The sequence below is a fragment of the Lissotriton vulgaris genome, chromosome 6 (assembly GCF_964263255.1).
Source record: "Lissotriton vulgaris chromosome 6, aLisVul1.2, whole genome shotgun sequence".
Taxonomy (NCBI): Eukaryota; Metazoa; Chordata; class Amphibia; order Caudata; family Salamandridae; genus Lissotriton; species Lissotriton vulgaris.
In genome coordinates, this window is record NC_141694.1 from 1,045,359,603 (window position 1) to 1,045,373,645 (window position 14,043).

At 45.5% G+C, this 14,043-nt stretch overlaps 1 protein-coding gene across 2 annotated transcripts in view; it reads right to left on the bottom strand.

Annotated features, from left to right (window-relative positions):
- Nucleotides 1–14,043, bottom strand: part of PHF10 (PHD finger protein 10) — a 678,055-nt gene that overhangs the window by 289,885 nt on the left and 374,127 nt on the right. For both annotated transcript variants that reach the window (XM_086927105.1, XM_086927104.1), the window contains exon 8: nt 5,432–5,587. In XM_086927105.1, coding sequence (XP_086783231.1) covers nt 5,432–5,587 — 156 coding nt within the window. The remainder of the gene's footprint in view (nt 1–5,431; nt 5,588–14,043) is intronic.

Consider the following 14,043-nt stretch of genomic DNA (forward strand, 5'->3'; position numbering starts at 1 on the left):
AGAGAGAACACAAACCTTTTGGCAAAGTAAACTCGGGAACCACAGCGCCAATTCACACACCCAATACATTGTTGTAATCCTCAGGGTGTGCGGATGGACATAGGCTATAGAAAATAAAATAAAAACGTAAATTTAAAAATATAACTTAAAATAAAAAGTAGTGCCTGAAAGTAGCACCGGCCGCGACGCTGCGCTGGCCATGACGTAGCGCTGGCCGCAACGTACGTGATGACGAGAAGGAGCGGCGGTGAAGTGAGGAGTAGGGAGGAGCGGCAGCTCAGGTGCGTCATGACGAGGAGGAGCGGCAGTGAAGTGAGGAGTGCGGGGAGGAGCGGCGGCTCAGGTAAGGCTCTGGGACACGGGAAATGTTGGGGCGGGAGGGAGCCGGTGCGGGAGGTTGGCCCTGAACAAATGCGGCTGAGGTAAGGCTCAGGCTCTGGGGGCAGCATTTCAGGCTTGCGTGCACTCCCGCCCCGGCCCCCGGCCGCCACAACATTGTCCGGGACACAGACAATGTCGTGGTGAGCGGGGGCCGGGACGGGAGTGCACGCAAGCCTGAAATGCTGCCCCCAGCCCCCTTCTGCCACAGGCAACGCTGGGGCGGGCTGTTAGTTCAATCTATAAAAAAGCTAAGGGCTCTTTTTTAGAGATCCAGCCAATAAAGCCTCATCTCCTCCTTAGAAGGATGTGGCAGAGAGTGGAAAGAGCAAAGTATGATAAACTGGCCCATATGGAAAGGGGAGATCGCCTATGGCTGTTGTTGCAGTGACAGGGACTGCAGTCCATTGTCACAGCTTGCAGAAGTTATCAAAGTAAAGAAGAAAGCTTGAGGGTCAGCAGCTTCAAATAGCGGCAATGCTTAGTCACAAATGGCCTATATAATAAGGCGGTAAGAACCAAACTAAGGCCCCATTACAGCATAAAAAAGCACAGTAGCTAACATATGTAAGACCTTTAAAAAAATATAACAACTGGTAACCTAAACAGAGAGGACTATTAAAACAACTGTAGGAAAGCTAGAAGGGCCAACAAATAACATTTGAGAGTGCCCACAGCAAGGCCATAGGAAAACGTATCCTACCCTGCATCTGATTGACCTAAAGGTTCTCACAGCAGACCACAAAACATCCCCAGAATCCAGCAGAGATCGGCTTTATGGATGGCAAGCATCCAAGATGAATTTCAACGCTTTCTCCGGAAGAATAAATCAAGGCGTCCGATTGCACTTAACTGTCACACATAAAGGTATAAATTATTGTGATTCAGATGTAAAACCCTGGACTGTTTTTGGGAGAGCAGGTCCTCCCCTAAGAGGTAAATGAGACTGAAGGCAGGTGCTCAGACTCGGAGTACAAAACCTTCTGAGACTTGTCTAGGGCTATAAGGATAAGCGAAGTTGAACAGTGTAAACTGACCTTCAGACCCCTAGGGAAGCTGAGTTGGAAATGTCTAAAGGAGGCCGCGCTCCCATGGAAGGCAGAACGGGTTGCCCAGGGAAACTCTAGTGCACAAAAGGCTCAACAATGAGCGCTTTCAGTAGTAGTGATAAGATTACTCATGCCACACCCCACTAAGTAATTTTACCTTGCACCATGTCCAGGTGTACACGCAACTTGTGGTCAGCTAGATGGAGTTTGCTGGTGTCGCCCACCCTAACATTTACAGGCCCGCCAGAAGGTTGACAGTCAGGGAAATCCCGGTCAGTGTTACTGCTTCAGCGCCTCATGGCACATCACTTTGCCCAATTTGTTGTAATTTCAAAAGGTTGTGTTGCTGTCCATCAGAACTTGCGCAAGGCTGCTACTGATTAAAGGCAGAAAGGCTTGAGTACACAGTTCTTAAAGAATAAGGTACGGACAAAAGGCCACTGATCACCACATACTGCAAGGTGCCTCGCTGGGCCAGAACCTACTTATCCATCACCACCAGCTTTGTATGGGTTAGGGAAAACAGTCTGCAGAAAGCCTCATTCACCATTGAAGATTCTAGACAGCCTCACCCGCACACAGATGTTGTCTGAGAGGCATCCTCCCATGCTGTGCCCACTGAACGCAAACGTTCCCTTGAAGAGCCTGCATTTGCCAATGGGCATGACACACCAGTAGAATACAGGAGACCAAGAAGCTTTTGAACCATCTGATCTGGAACAAAAGACTGAGAAACACTCGGGTCATACCCTGAATGCCTTGGAGTCACTTTGGTGGCTAAATGGCTTTAACATCACAGTGCCAAGAATGGCTCATACAGGGGATACTCAGTAAAAGCTATTAAAAAGCTATTAAAAGGAGAGTAACAGTGACAAACACATTGCAGGACCCACTGGCTGGTTGTAGGTACTTGCCGGTCAGCTAGGCCCAAACTGGCTGGAGGTGACTTCCAAAGGGAGACTGGAGAGGTCTGACAGCAGAAGGAGAGAGGTGAGACGATGGGGCCTGGCAGTGCTGTTGGTGGCCCTTTCATCTGCCACCACCATGCCTCCTGGAGCCTTCACATGGCTGAATGGCTGAAAGGGCAGCTGAATGGGAGGCTGAACAGGCTGAGATGGCTGCCTTTGGCAGTAAGCCAATCACGGAAATAACCCGTAAATTTCCTTTTTTGTTGATGGAACGGATAGGCCTCGGACAGCAATCCCAAGTTCGGGGCGTGGCACAACTTTCTTTGAACTGTTCCAAAACCGAATCCTCCTTTTCTCCAAACAGCCTGGAGCATATCCACAAGGAGGAAACCTGTGGCATGTATTCAGGACTGATGGTGAATCACTACTCTAGTGCACAGAACATGGCCCAAACAGTCTGAGGTGTTCATACAAACTCATAAAATGTACTTGGCCACATAATGTGGTCAAGTACAATCTGCGTAGAAGTATTTTGGATCTCCTCAGGTAGGGAAGGCAAATCTCACTCACCATATCCCAGAGGTCATGAGTGTATTCCTCCAACTAAGAGACAGCATTCAAAGCATGACCTCCCTTGCCAAACTCATCGATGTGCTTCAATTCTCTGTTGGGTGAAGTAGAGAAGACATTCAGTTCACTTTGCTGGCTGAAACCTCAACCATGAGGTTTTCTAACATGAAATGGTGTGACTACATTGAATGGTAGTGCTGAACAGGGCTATGGTACCTACTAGAGAGGTGCCTACAAGTGATGCCCAACATGGTTTAAACCATGCCGCTGTCAAAGATTCAGTCAATGCTTCATAGGAAGTTGGCAAAGGCTATGAAGTTAAATGGCAAGCTTTAGTTTCCACAGTTGACAAATGCAAGTCTGATACCACCGTGGCCCCATGGATCACTGCCACAAAGGAGGTGCTTTCCTCAGTGGGGGCACGAAAGGGGAGACCAGTTCCATCTCTAGTAAGATATAAAGGGCATTAGCATTTTGAAAGTCTAAATATGTGTCAGCATCAGTGAGAGGGTAACAAATCATTTGCCTCCCCTTTATCGTCTAATATTGTTGAAGGTCCTATTTTGTTTTAGGGTCTGAAGTAACCAGCGCCTCAAGCTGCTGAAAGAACAGTCATTAAGGTAAATGCATTGTTGCAGAATTCGCCCTACACCATGGGCTGCGCCTTGGTGATCTCATAACAAAAAAATTGGTTGAAGTTTAGCAGAACCCTACCCTGGATTCGAGACGAACATAGGAGTCGGACTGAGAAAGGCACTTCTGGGTCTGTCATTGGTATAGCTGGTCTAGCATGGCCTTCAGTAGAGAAGTGGTGGTACAGCATAGCACCAGCGGGAGACAAGAGAGCGGTGTAATGGGTTCAGTCAGCACCAAGGAAGCCCCCATTAGTAGAGTCAGACTGGTGATACTGGTGGATCCACGATCCAGGAAGACTATCGATCATCCAGCATTGCCTCCTTGAGGGCCTGTACTAACTATAGAGTCGAAGATGGCCTGAGAAATGTGGAGCGCATCAGTGGAAATTGTGTAATGGGGTCACAGCTACATAACTGCAGTGCAATCAATCCTTTTGAGTTTAGACTGCTCAAACTCTCCCTGGAGTAATGGAGAGAGGACTCCTGTCTGGTCTTCTTGCATGAAGATTTAGCCTTCTACATTGTCTTGGACTTACCGGAGGATGATAACAGGACCAGGAATTGAAGAATAAAAAGGCCCATGATCTGGAGTGCAGCAAGCCTCCTTTTTCTGTGCTTTGAGACATACAACTTCACCTCCAGCCCACTGGTGGCTTTCAGATACATCAAGGAGCCCTTGTTGCATGACTCTGAATTACAGTTGGAGCCGGAACACCAAAGGCAGGCATCAGGCAGGTCTACAACCAACACCTGCTTCCTGTAGGTGAGGCATTGCTTGAAGCCTGTTATCAGAAGAAGGGGAGAATAAAACAAGTCTAGCATATTTCCACAGAAAAACTGTTTTGGAAGTCGAAGAACAGACATAAATTTGAAGCAGAGCTCTGGATCTGCACAGAAGAATGCAGAAAAAGAACTGATGTGAACATCTATATACAGCTCTCTGCCGTCACTTGTTCAGGCAGGATAAGGATACAATGTAGTCCTATGGCTCCACCAATCAACACATTGTTAAAATGTTTCTGGGTCCATTCTGACACCTGGGGAAATTCAAAAGGCAAAGGACCTGAAGTTAGAAATATTAAGCAGAAGTAGGTTCAGGGCGGTTGAGCGGCTTTGTAAATCGGGCCCAGCCTGTCTGTGCTTGGTATCTTACACCAATATGGAAAGTAAGAGCTCAAGCATCGTTTTAGGTCTACATTGCTAGCAGATACATATCCTGACCTCACTCCACTAACATGCAGGATGGTGAAAAAGGTTTAAGGACCCTGCGTTCTTATCCTGGAACATAATCCTAAACTTATTTGAAAACGTACATCCTTCAAACCATTTAGCAAAATAGTTTTTATTTAATAAAATAACTTTGAATGCCTTCTCAAACACACTGTGGTCTAACTTTTTAAACAATTGTTTTGGGGGAAGGCAGGAGGCAGCTATATCTACTATTGAAACGAGAAACAGTCACCCTAAGGAGAACGTTTTCTAAAAACCCACTCCTGTACAGCTGCTTGGTCTTTTCAACTAGTCAACTATATAAACTAATGCTTAGGGTATATCTTACAATATATTGGTTCACCTTGGTTTGTGTTTAACAAATAGAATTTGAACTGAACTGCCCATGCATCTGTAGTTGCAGTTTTACACCCCAATTTTTTTGGTTAAAGAAATATGTCGCTGATGGCACAGAACAGACTTCACAGAAATAGTAACGGAAAAGTCCCAGTGAAAATAAAAGACAGAATTGAGCAAACATTCAAGACAGAAACAAAGAAGAAAGCACAGAAAGTAAAATGTACCATATAATAAAAACAAAACAAAAATAAAAAACTATTCAGCAGGAGGGGATGACAGGCTGGTCAGTAAAGAAGTGGAGTCAGGGGCTTTGATCTTCTACCTTGTACCCAGGAACAGATTTTGACACAACAGAACGTTTGGACCCCTCTTTTCTTGGAGTTGAAGGCTTGTCCTTTGCTTTCAGTTTTCCCTGGAAAGAGTCCTCCTGGTGATCAGTCACGTTTTCACCTTCAGACGCATGGCCAGAGGAGTTTTCCTGCAATGACAGATGTTGTATACTTTTTTTTCCAGACTTGTACAAACGAAATGCACAGAACACAGCAATACCTTCAATTCTAGACGCAGATTACAAAGGGGAAATAATTATGTGTCTGGTAGCCTGACTCAGGACTGTATGAATTAACTTTGTGTGGACTAAGGCAGCTTTATCCACTTTGAAGCTCAGGAAACCCTTGGACCATGTAGACTTCTCGTTATCTGACTGCCTGAATCTCACACTAGACCAGGAGAGCAGTGGAATGAACATTTTTTAAAACAATGCATATTACTTGAGCTCCTTCAAAAATCCACCAAGAGAGACAAGTTTGAATATGGGCCTGAATGTTAGCGGATAATAACTGCTATCTGAAGTTTATTAAATGAATGCTGTGAAACCAGTCAAAGGTACAACTTCAAAAATCAACGGAGAAGGACACAGCCACTAAAACAAACATGAAATGGGCATCTGTTAAGTCTATTGGAGTAAACATCACGGTTGTAGAATATGAAATCCGTGGTTAGTGTACGAATAACTGCAGTCTGTATGAAACTGTCCTGTTGACAGATTTCTTTAGGAGCTAAAAAGCTAAGATTCTTTATATACTGAGTCACAACAGTAACTGGAACCTAGGAATCATGGCCTAACGTTTCGAGGTTCTAGCCTCTTGAAATTATTGTCAAGCCAGCAGAAAAGTAAGTTAGTAGCCAATAAACATGGATACAATTATCAGATATTTAATTTCCATCAACACACAAGAGACATTGTGCCCAGCTTTGAACTAGTAGGGAGTAGTCCGATTTTCCCAAGTCGATAGGGCTTGAATATTCGCTTCTAAAGCTGATGAAAGCAAGCTGAAGGTGATATATCCACAATGTCAAGTGTCCTTAGCATGGGCTCAGGTATCCAGGAATCAAGAAGGCTACTCAAAGACATGGCACCTGGTCTTGAACCAGTAAGTGCTAGTTTGGTTATTCTAATTTGATAGGATTGACGCAAGTCCACTAAACATGTTGATCAAAGCAAGTTCCAGATGATATATTAGTTATGGTAAAGGCCCAACACATTGCAAACAGTCTTGAAGTAGTAATAGTTGTATGATTTTCCCTGAAATGTTCTTTCAGGGAACAAGGCCAGATTTCTTAAATGAACAAGGTGGACAAAGGTTTCAGTCTTATTTTAGAAGGAGGTGTAATCCCAGCTTCATTTTGCAGAGCAGTTGTGGTTAGCTTTTTGAACAAAAAAAAGGCTAAGGAAGATATAAATTGATATAGAACTATAAGTCTATTAATGTTGATTATAAAATTAAAACCAAACTTTCAGCAAACAGAATGAACAACAGTTTAGGCTGGGGTATACATCCGGATCAGTGTCACTTTGTACCGGGAAGACAACTATTTTTTAATACAAATTTTCTGATTGAAGCCTTTGGTTATTTTTTAAAAATAAAATTCTGGCGCAGGTTATGTTATTAGACACCAGAAAGGCTTTTGATTTAGTGTGCTGGGAAAGCCTTTTTACTATCCTCTGCGTGTTTGAGTTCCCCTCTAAATTTATTAAAATAATATCCTGTTTGTATAACGGAGCTTCTGCGCAAATAATTATCAATTGCAGTAATATAGGTACTTGCGAGGTTAGCAGATGTACAAGACTGGGCTGTCCTCTGTCATCAATACTTAATGCCCTTTTTATAGAGCCACTAGCTATAGCTGTCTAAACTAATTGGAATATAGTACCACATTGAAAGGGATGACTAATATTAAATTACACGCTGATGACATTACAATGCAGCTGTTTCTACGCATGCCATTACAAGGCATGCATTGCAACTCTTAGCCTTCACTGAACATTTTTTTACTACACATATGCTTTTACCATGCATGCCTTTCCAACGAATTTAGATTTAAAGGTATGTACGGTAAGGTGGATAGGGCATAGGGGCTACTATTTTAGGGGTATGAGTTAAAGAAGGGCTAGGGGGAGAGCGTAGGGGAAGAGCTGGGGGTCGGGTTGCGCAGGGGTAGTGATATAGGGTAGGGTATGGGCAGGGGTTCATGCAGGGGTAGGTTTTTAGGTCTCTCCTACGCAGTGCGCATGCACTGCATAGGAGGGCCTTTAGCCGTCTCCCTTCTCATTTTCAAGCCCACACTCGTGCTTGTGGCGGCATCCACCTTGCAGGAGCGTGAAGGGGCACGCCACAAGCACGAGTGCAATGCTTGAAAATAAGCAGACTGCGCGCGCACACACCACTCCCGGGCTCACCTCCTACCCTCCCCACTCCTTCTCACGTGTGCACCACTCGCGGGCTTTGTATTTTCAGACTGCGCTTCTCAGGACAGTACTTGGTTTCCTGCTTTCTCTCTCTCATCCATGCTTTCTGACCCCTCCTCTGCCACGGCTCCTCTCTACGCCCTTCTCCCCCGCACGCATCCTTCCTGTGCCTCCCCCTCCCTCTTTCTCCCCCCTCGGTTCTGAACCTCGCTCTCTACCCTCCTGTCACCAGAATTTCCTTCTTCCCGCTTCTGCTCCCTCACGTGCTCTCTCACCCTTTTTAGGTTTCGCCTGGCGTTCACTGCGCAAGCACTGCTACGCAGGCGAAATTTTATGTTTTTCAGTAAGGGCTTTCACCCGCCTCTCTCTTCCATTGGCTAGCTCCATAAATGGAGGCTAGCCATTGGAAGAGAGATCGGTCAGTAATTCTCGGAGCAGATTCGTGGGCGTTCCAGTGATTTTTTCTCGCTCCGCCCCTTTGCGAACGTCATGCAGCGGCGGGCGGCATGTTTTTGTCACTTCCATCGTGTCTTTTGCAGGAGTGGGCTGCGCGATTTAAGTTGCCAGGATGTATTTCTTTATATATATCCGAGTAGGTAAGCAGCATTTTGTTATAATTTTCTTTGTACGTCCTCGGTTTCCTGTCGTTTCCGTGTATTCCGTCCGTGGATTCTTTCCGTCTTCTGTTTTTGTTGTTTTGTTGTTTACGTGTCCTGTCGTTTCCGTGTACTGACGTGCGTGGCGCCGACATAGCTTTAAAGCGACCGGCAGTGTACTTGTGTCTTCAATAATGGTGCATTGCCATGTGTCTAGTTCACACACAATCTCACCCGAGCGATGTCACATAATAGTCAGTCGTGGCTCCAGAAACTGGAGCTTCATTCCCAGCTTCATTCCCAGCGTCCCTATGGCCCCCTTCCCGCAGCCCTCCTCCTTTCTGCTCTTGCCTCGCCCCCCTGCTCTCTGCCCCCCCGCTCTCGCCTCCCCCTTCCCTCTGCCCGCAGCTCTCCTCCCCGCAGCTCTTCACCGTCCCGCTCTCGCTTCGCCGCCCCCAGCCATACCAATGTGTGCACAGTGACTACTCCGTAGCAGACACTATCACAGCTGGACCCTCCCATGCATAGCTCTATGACGTTTGCACAGTTGTGCGTGAGAGCTATTGGCCGTGCCAATGTGTTGATTTGCGTGACCCTGTTAACACTTCTGTGTAGGCATAACAGTAATCTGTTAAAGGGTGGTGCAGGTAAGCGTAAAGCCTACTGTAGACAAAGCGGCTTCTAAGCTCAATAGGTGCATGGTGTCACTATAAGTGGAACATGTTTTCCATTGGGCCATCAAGTGCACATCCAGTTTACGCCCAGCCTACCCAACCTACTTACTCTTTTGAAGAGTCAAGGTGCTGAGCTGTGCACAGTTGCGGCTGGGTTTGATGATCCATGTCTGTAGTTGAATCGTTTAAAGTAATGCAGTGACTGCGGGTGTGTGTATAGAATAGTGACCATATTATTTGTAGCCATACAGATGTACATTTTTGATGAATAAAATGACCAAGAACGCAGCGGAGCACTGACTTGCATTATTTAATAAATGATGGATCTGTTCCCAGGAGCGTCACGTGGAGTGCACTAATAACAATGCGCCAACTTTGATCTGCGGCTTAGTAAGTACTTTTTATCTAGTTCACCAAGTGTTCCTCTATTCCTATAAAAGCTTGGGTTTTACAAGTACGTAACGTATCCTATGTTGCTTTACAAGGAAGGCTGGGAGGTAGGTGGTGCGTGTGGGTACGTTTTCGGCAGCCAGTTTATTTTAGGGCACAGATGCATTCTTCAGAGGCGACTCTTGCATAGCTGAAGATTGCATGGAAGTGCTGAATCCTCCGAGCTGGAGAGAGGTCAACTGAATGCTGCTACCTCACCACGATCAGCTCTTCGCGCCGTCCTTAGACTTTCTAATTCACTCTGGAGCATGTCTCGGAAGGGAAGTCGCATAATGATTCAGATGTTGAATACAGACACCGAGCTGGGCTCCTGGATGCAAGTCGCCATGTAAGCTGATCTCTTCATGCTGGTGTCGAAATATATTGCGGGTGGCCTGTGTTTTTTTTTTGTAAACTAAATGTCGATCCAATAGTTCATGGGTGAAATCGCTTGATTCATTTGGTGTGTGTGCTTTGTAGTGTCCCATTAATGTCGTTACCCATGTTTGAGTGGGACAGAGGAGAGCGGTGGCTTCTACCTCCAAGCAGTTCCGACTTTGTTAGTTGCTCAAGGAGGACTGTGTTTCAAATGGTGTTTAAAGTCGTTTGCTCTGCCCGTGTTTGCGTTCGCTTTGTATAGTTGTGTACACCTGATCTTTTCTCTTATGTGATGGCGATCACGCGACACGGTGATTAGTGCTTTTGTATTGGCCTCCGCCTGATTTTCATTTCCGGTATAACTTGTGTTAATTGTTGTGAAGCGCTGGATTTAGCAGTGTCACTGTTGTGTTATAGAACTCGTCTGCAGTAATTGCTGTCTGCTGAGCTCGTCCAGTAGGGTACAATAGGTCTCACATTTGCGAGAGATTAAGCTATTGGCAATGTAAATGACAATGCCATTTATTTATCTGTTTTTAAAACCAACACATAAATAAAAATGTTGTCATTTACAATGCCAATAGCTCTAACTTTTGCAAAGGCGAAACCGTTGCATTGTAAATGCTTGTTCTTTCTTCTTTGCTCCCCCTCACTTTCTCTCCCTTTTGTTTCATTTTCTATGTTTCTTTGCCCCCACCCCGTATTCTCACTTTCGCCTCCTCCTCGCTCTTGGTCCTGGGATGAACTCGGTGGAGAAGGGCAGAGGGAACATATTTGACGAAGGTGAGACTAAATGACCAATTTTGTTTATGCTAGAGTGCACATTAGCAGAGGACAACACAGCTTGTAATTCTATATCTTGAAAGCTGTATCATGCCAAGCATGTGTCTAATGAAGATCATTTTCATGAGCAGCGTGCTTTTTTCCTTAGAATGAATGAAAATAAAAGTGTACTAATGTAAAAGTTAGTGTTGCCTTCTTCCCCCTCCCTCTCACCATAGCATTTTTCCCTCCCGCCCCCTTCCGGCCATAGTTGCTGTTGCCTTTGTTTCCGCCCCCTCCCTCCGTAATGTTTGTTGGTTTGCCCCCCCCCCCCCATTCCGTTATCATAAGTTAAGATATTTAAAAAAAACTTGTATGGGATTCTACTTCATTTTTTGCGTGTTATTTCTCTGGTGAAATTGTGGGTAAATCACTCCACACAGCATTGCACAAAGGAGTTTGCTTGGTTGAATCTCCCAAAGGAATATACTATTCTGGGGATGGGGTTGTTACAGAACACTTATCAGGGGACGCTCTTTCTGCAGCAGTGGGTGTCAGCAGCATCAGACGAGTCGCTAACACAGAAGCAGGCTGGGTGCCTCTGAAACGTCACTGTCCCACGTTAGAAGATGAGGTGCACCCTGATATCTCCACATGGAATTTCTACAGCGACCCAGCTGGGAAGATCGAACAAACTGGAGCTGAGAACTGCACTTAGTGCTGCATTTTTGGGTTAAGTTGAGAGTTATAGGTTTATGCTCAAGTGCACATTAGCACGAGGACACCAAAGCTGAATAGTGCCAAGTAGGTGCATAACAAAGATCATTTTCGAGGGCAGCGTGTCTTTTTTTATTCTCAGAATGAACGAACATATAAACTTATTAATGTATGCAGTAGTGCGCATTTCCTGTTGGCTGACTGTACTTACTCTCAAAAACCGAAGTCTCTCAGACAGTCCAACAGGCTTTTTTATTGAGTGATTGCAACATGTACTTTTCACCTCCCATGGTTTGCAGGAAACAGTGCAAGAACCGACAGTTCTTTCACTTTGCAAATAATTTACACCATGTTCAACATGGTGTAAATTATCTGGTAGTAAAAGAAAAACTGTTTGAAAGCGTGTGAGAAGCCCGGAGGAGACCGTGTTAAAAAGTGTGCCAGACCAGGAGTGTGAGATGTGTTGAAAATTGGGTAACAATTCACAAAGTGTAATGGAAGGTTCGTATTTAAAAGGGAGTGTATTTTACTTGAAGTTCGTGGTATCTGCAGTCGATAAATTTCTTTTGCAGAAGTGAGGGACACTTCTGTTATGAAAAAAAGCGCTTTCAGTTTGGTTTGTTTAATGAAATCTGTTTTCAACATAGGGATTGAAGGCCAAGTTGAAGTTTGGGAGTTAGTTTGTGTGGGTGGGAATAGACATTGCCACAGGAAGTTAATCGGTTTGAAACAGTAAGGACATACAGTAGGCCAGCTCACATTCCGTAGGAGTGCATGATATTGAGAAGCAGATAGCTGTTGTTAGAAAGCTGTGTGAATGTTGGTCTGATTGTGGGAGTTGGCGTCCTTTTAAGAAAGGATGCAAGATTGGGGGCTGTAAGCTTAGAAGCGCCGTGTAGTTGGACGTTCTTGGATAGTAATGAATGACTGCCATTGTTGTCGCACTTTTCACCTGTGACAAAAACTTCTGTATGCTCTTTAAGAAAGCGATATGTAAATGGGAGAAACCACTGCTCTTGAATAAACGCGCTACTTTATATAATCACATACAACATGACAAACAACATGTACACCTAGCAGACACAACAACACTACGTACTTTGGGAACCGTGGCTAGCCATGTATACAAACCAAACATGGCATGGTACCTCTGCCACACAATGCAGAATGTGGGGAGAGTTGGGAGCAAAATATGTGCAAAGGTGGCAAGTAATTCTCGATTATAAAAGTATACAATGCAAAGCGTTAAGGGGATGTGCCGCGCAGACTTGAGTATGCAGAGCACAGACATGTACATGCCAACATACACTGATGGTCTATTGAGTGAAGTAGACAGTGGACGCAACCATGATAGTACAGTCAGTAGGGAGGATTATGGATAGGTAGCGCGTACGTGCCTCCCTCCAAATGGGTAGCATAGTGGGCTGGCTCGGCGTACGTAAGGCTAGCGTAGGGGTATGAAGAAGAGGTACGTTTCTCTGGGTGTGGTTTTGTTCCAGAATGGCGAAAGGGTCTGCTAGGACTGCGCAGGTTACACCGCCACGAGGCTGACGCCGTGAGCGAAGGTGGCTGCGTGAATGATGCTCTCAGCGTGCTGGTATCCAGAAACCGTCATGGCAGCTGCGACGCACATATGCTCCACAGTTCACTTTTCAACACCGCCGTATGTGAAAGAGGTCCCACCACAGGCCGGCGGAAGCTCCTGGGCCGAAGTCTGTGAACTCGGAAGGCTCCTGAGATTAACGCTGGCTACCACGACACAGGCACACAGCGCCCAGCCTGAGGCCCAGCAGTGTGGAGTGCTGCTGTATACTACTTACTCAGTAATCCAACAGGTACCAACAGTGGAACGGTGTTTTGATACCATAGTGGACGATGTTAGAACTGAATCTAAGAGTGGAGATGAGGGTACTCCCTTCGACCAGGTGCAACCAACTCTAGGTCTCAACAGTGGAACGGTGTCTTGATCCCACAATGGAAGATGTCCGATATTACTTGCTGCTTGGTTTTACATAACTCTCTCAGTTGAGGTGCATCAGACTCTGTGCTTCCGTAGCTAACTGCTGCACATGATTATTGTGCTTGGTTGACACCAATAGGTGCAGTACACCGCGGTACAGCAGATCTGAACAGTGAAACGGGGTCTTGATTCTATGATTGAGGATGTCAGAAGTTCTGTTCTGTGTACCCCTTCCGATTAGGTGCAACCAACTCTAGGTCCCAACAGTGGAACGGTGTCTTGATCCTACAATGGACGATATCCAATATTATCTGCAGCTTGGTTTTGATAGAACTACCTCCGTTGAGGTGCATCACACTCTGTTATTCCGTAGCTAACTGTTGTACAGGATTATTGGGCTTTGTTGACTGTAGTTGCTAGATTACACCGCGGTACAGCAGGTGCCAACAGTGAAACGGGGACTTGATTCTATGATTGAGGATGTCAGAAGTTAAATCCTATGATGATTTCTGTGTACCCCCTCCGATCAGGTGCAACCAACTCTAGGTCCCAACAGTGGAACGGTGTCTTGATCCCACAATGGACGATGTTAGAACTGCATCTAAAAGTGGAGATGAAGGTACTCCCTTCGACCAGGTGCAACCAACTCTAGGTCCCAACAACGGAACA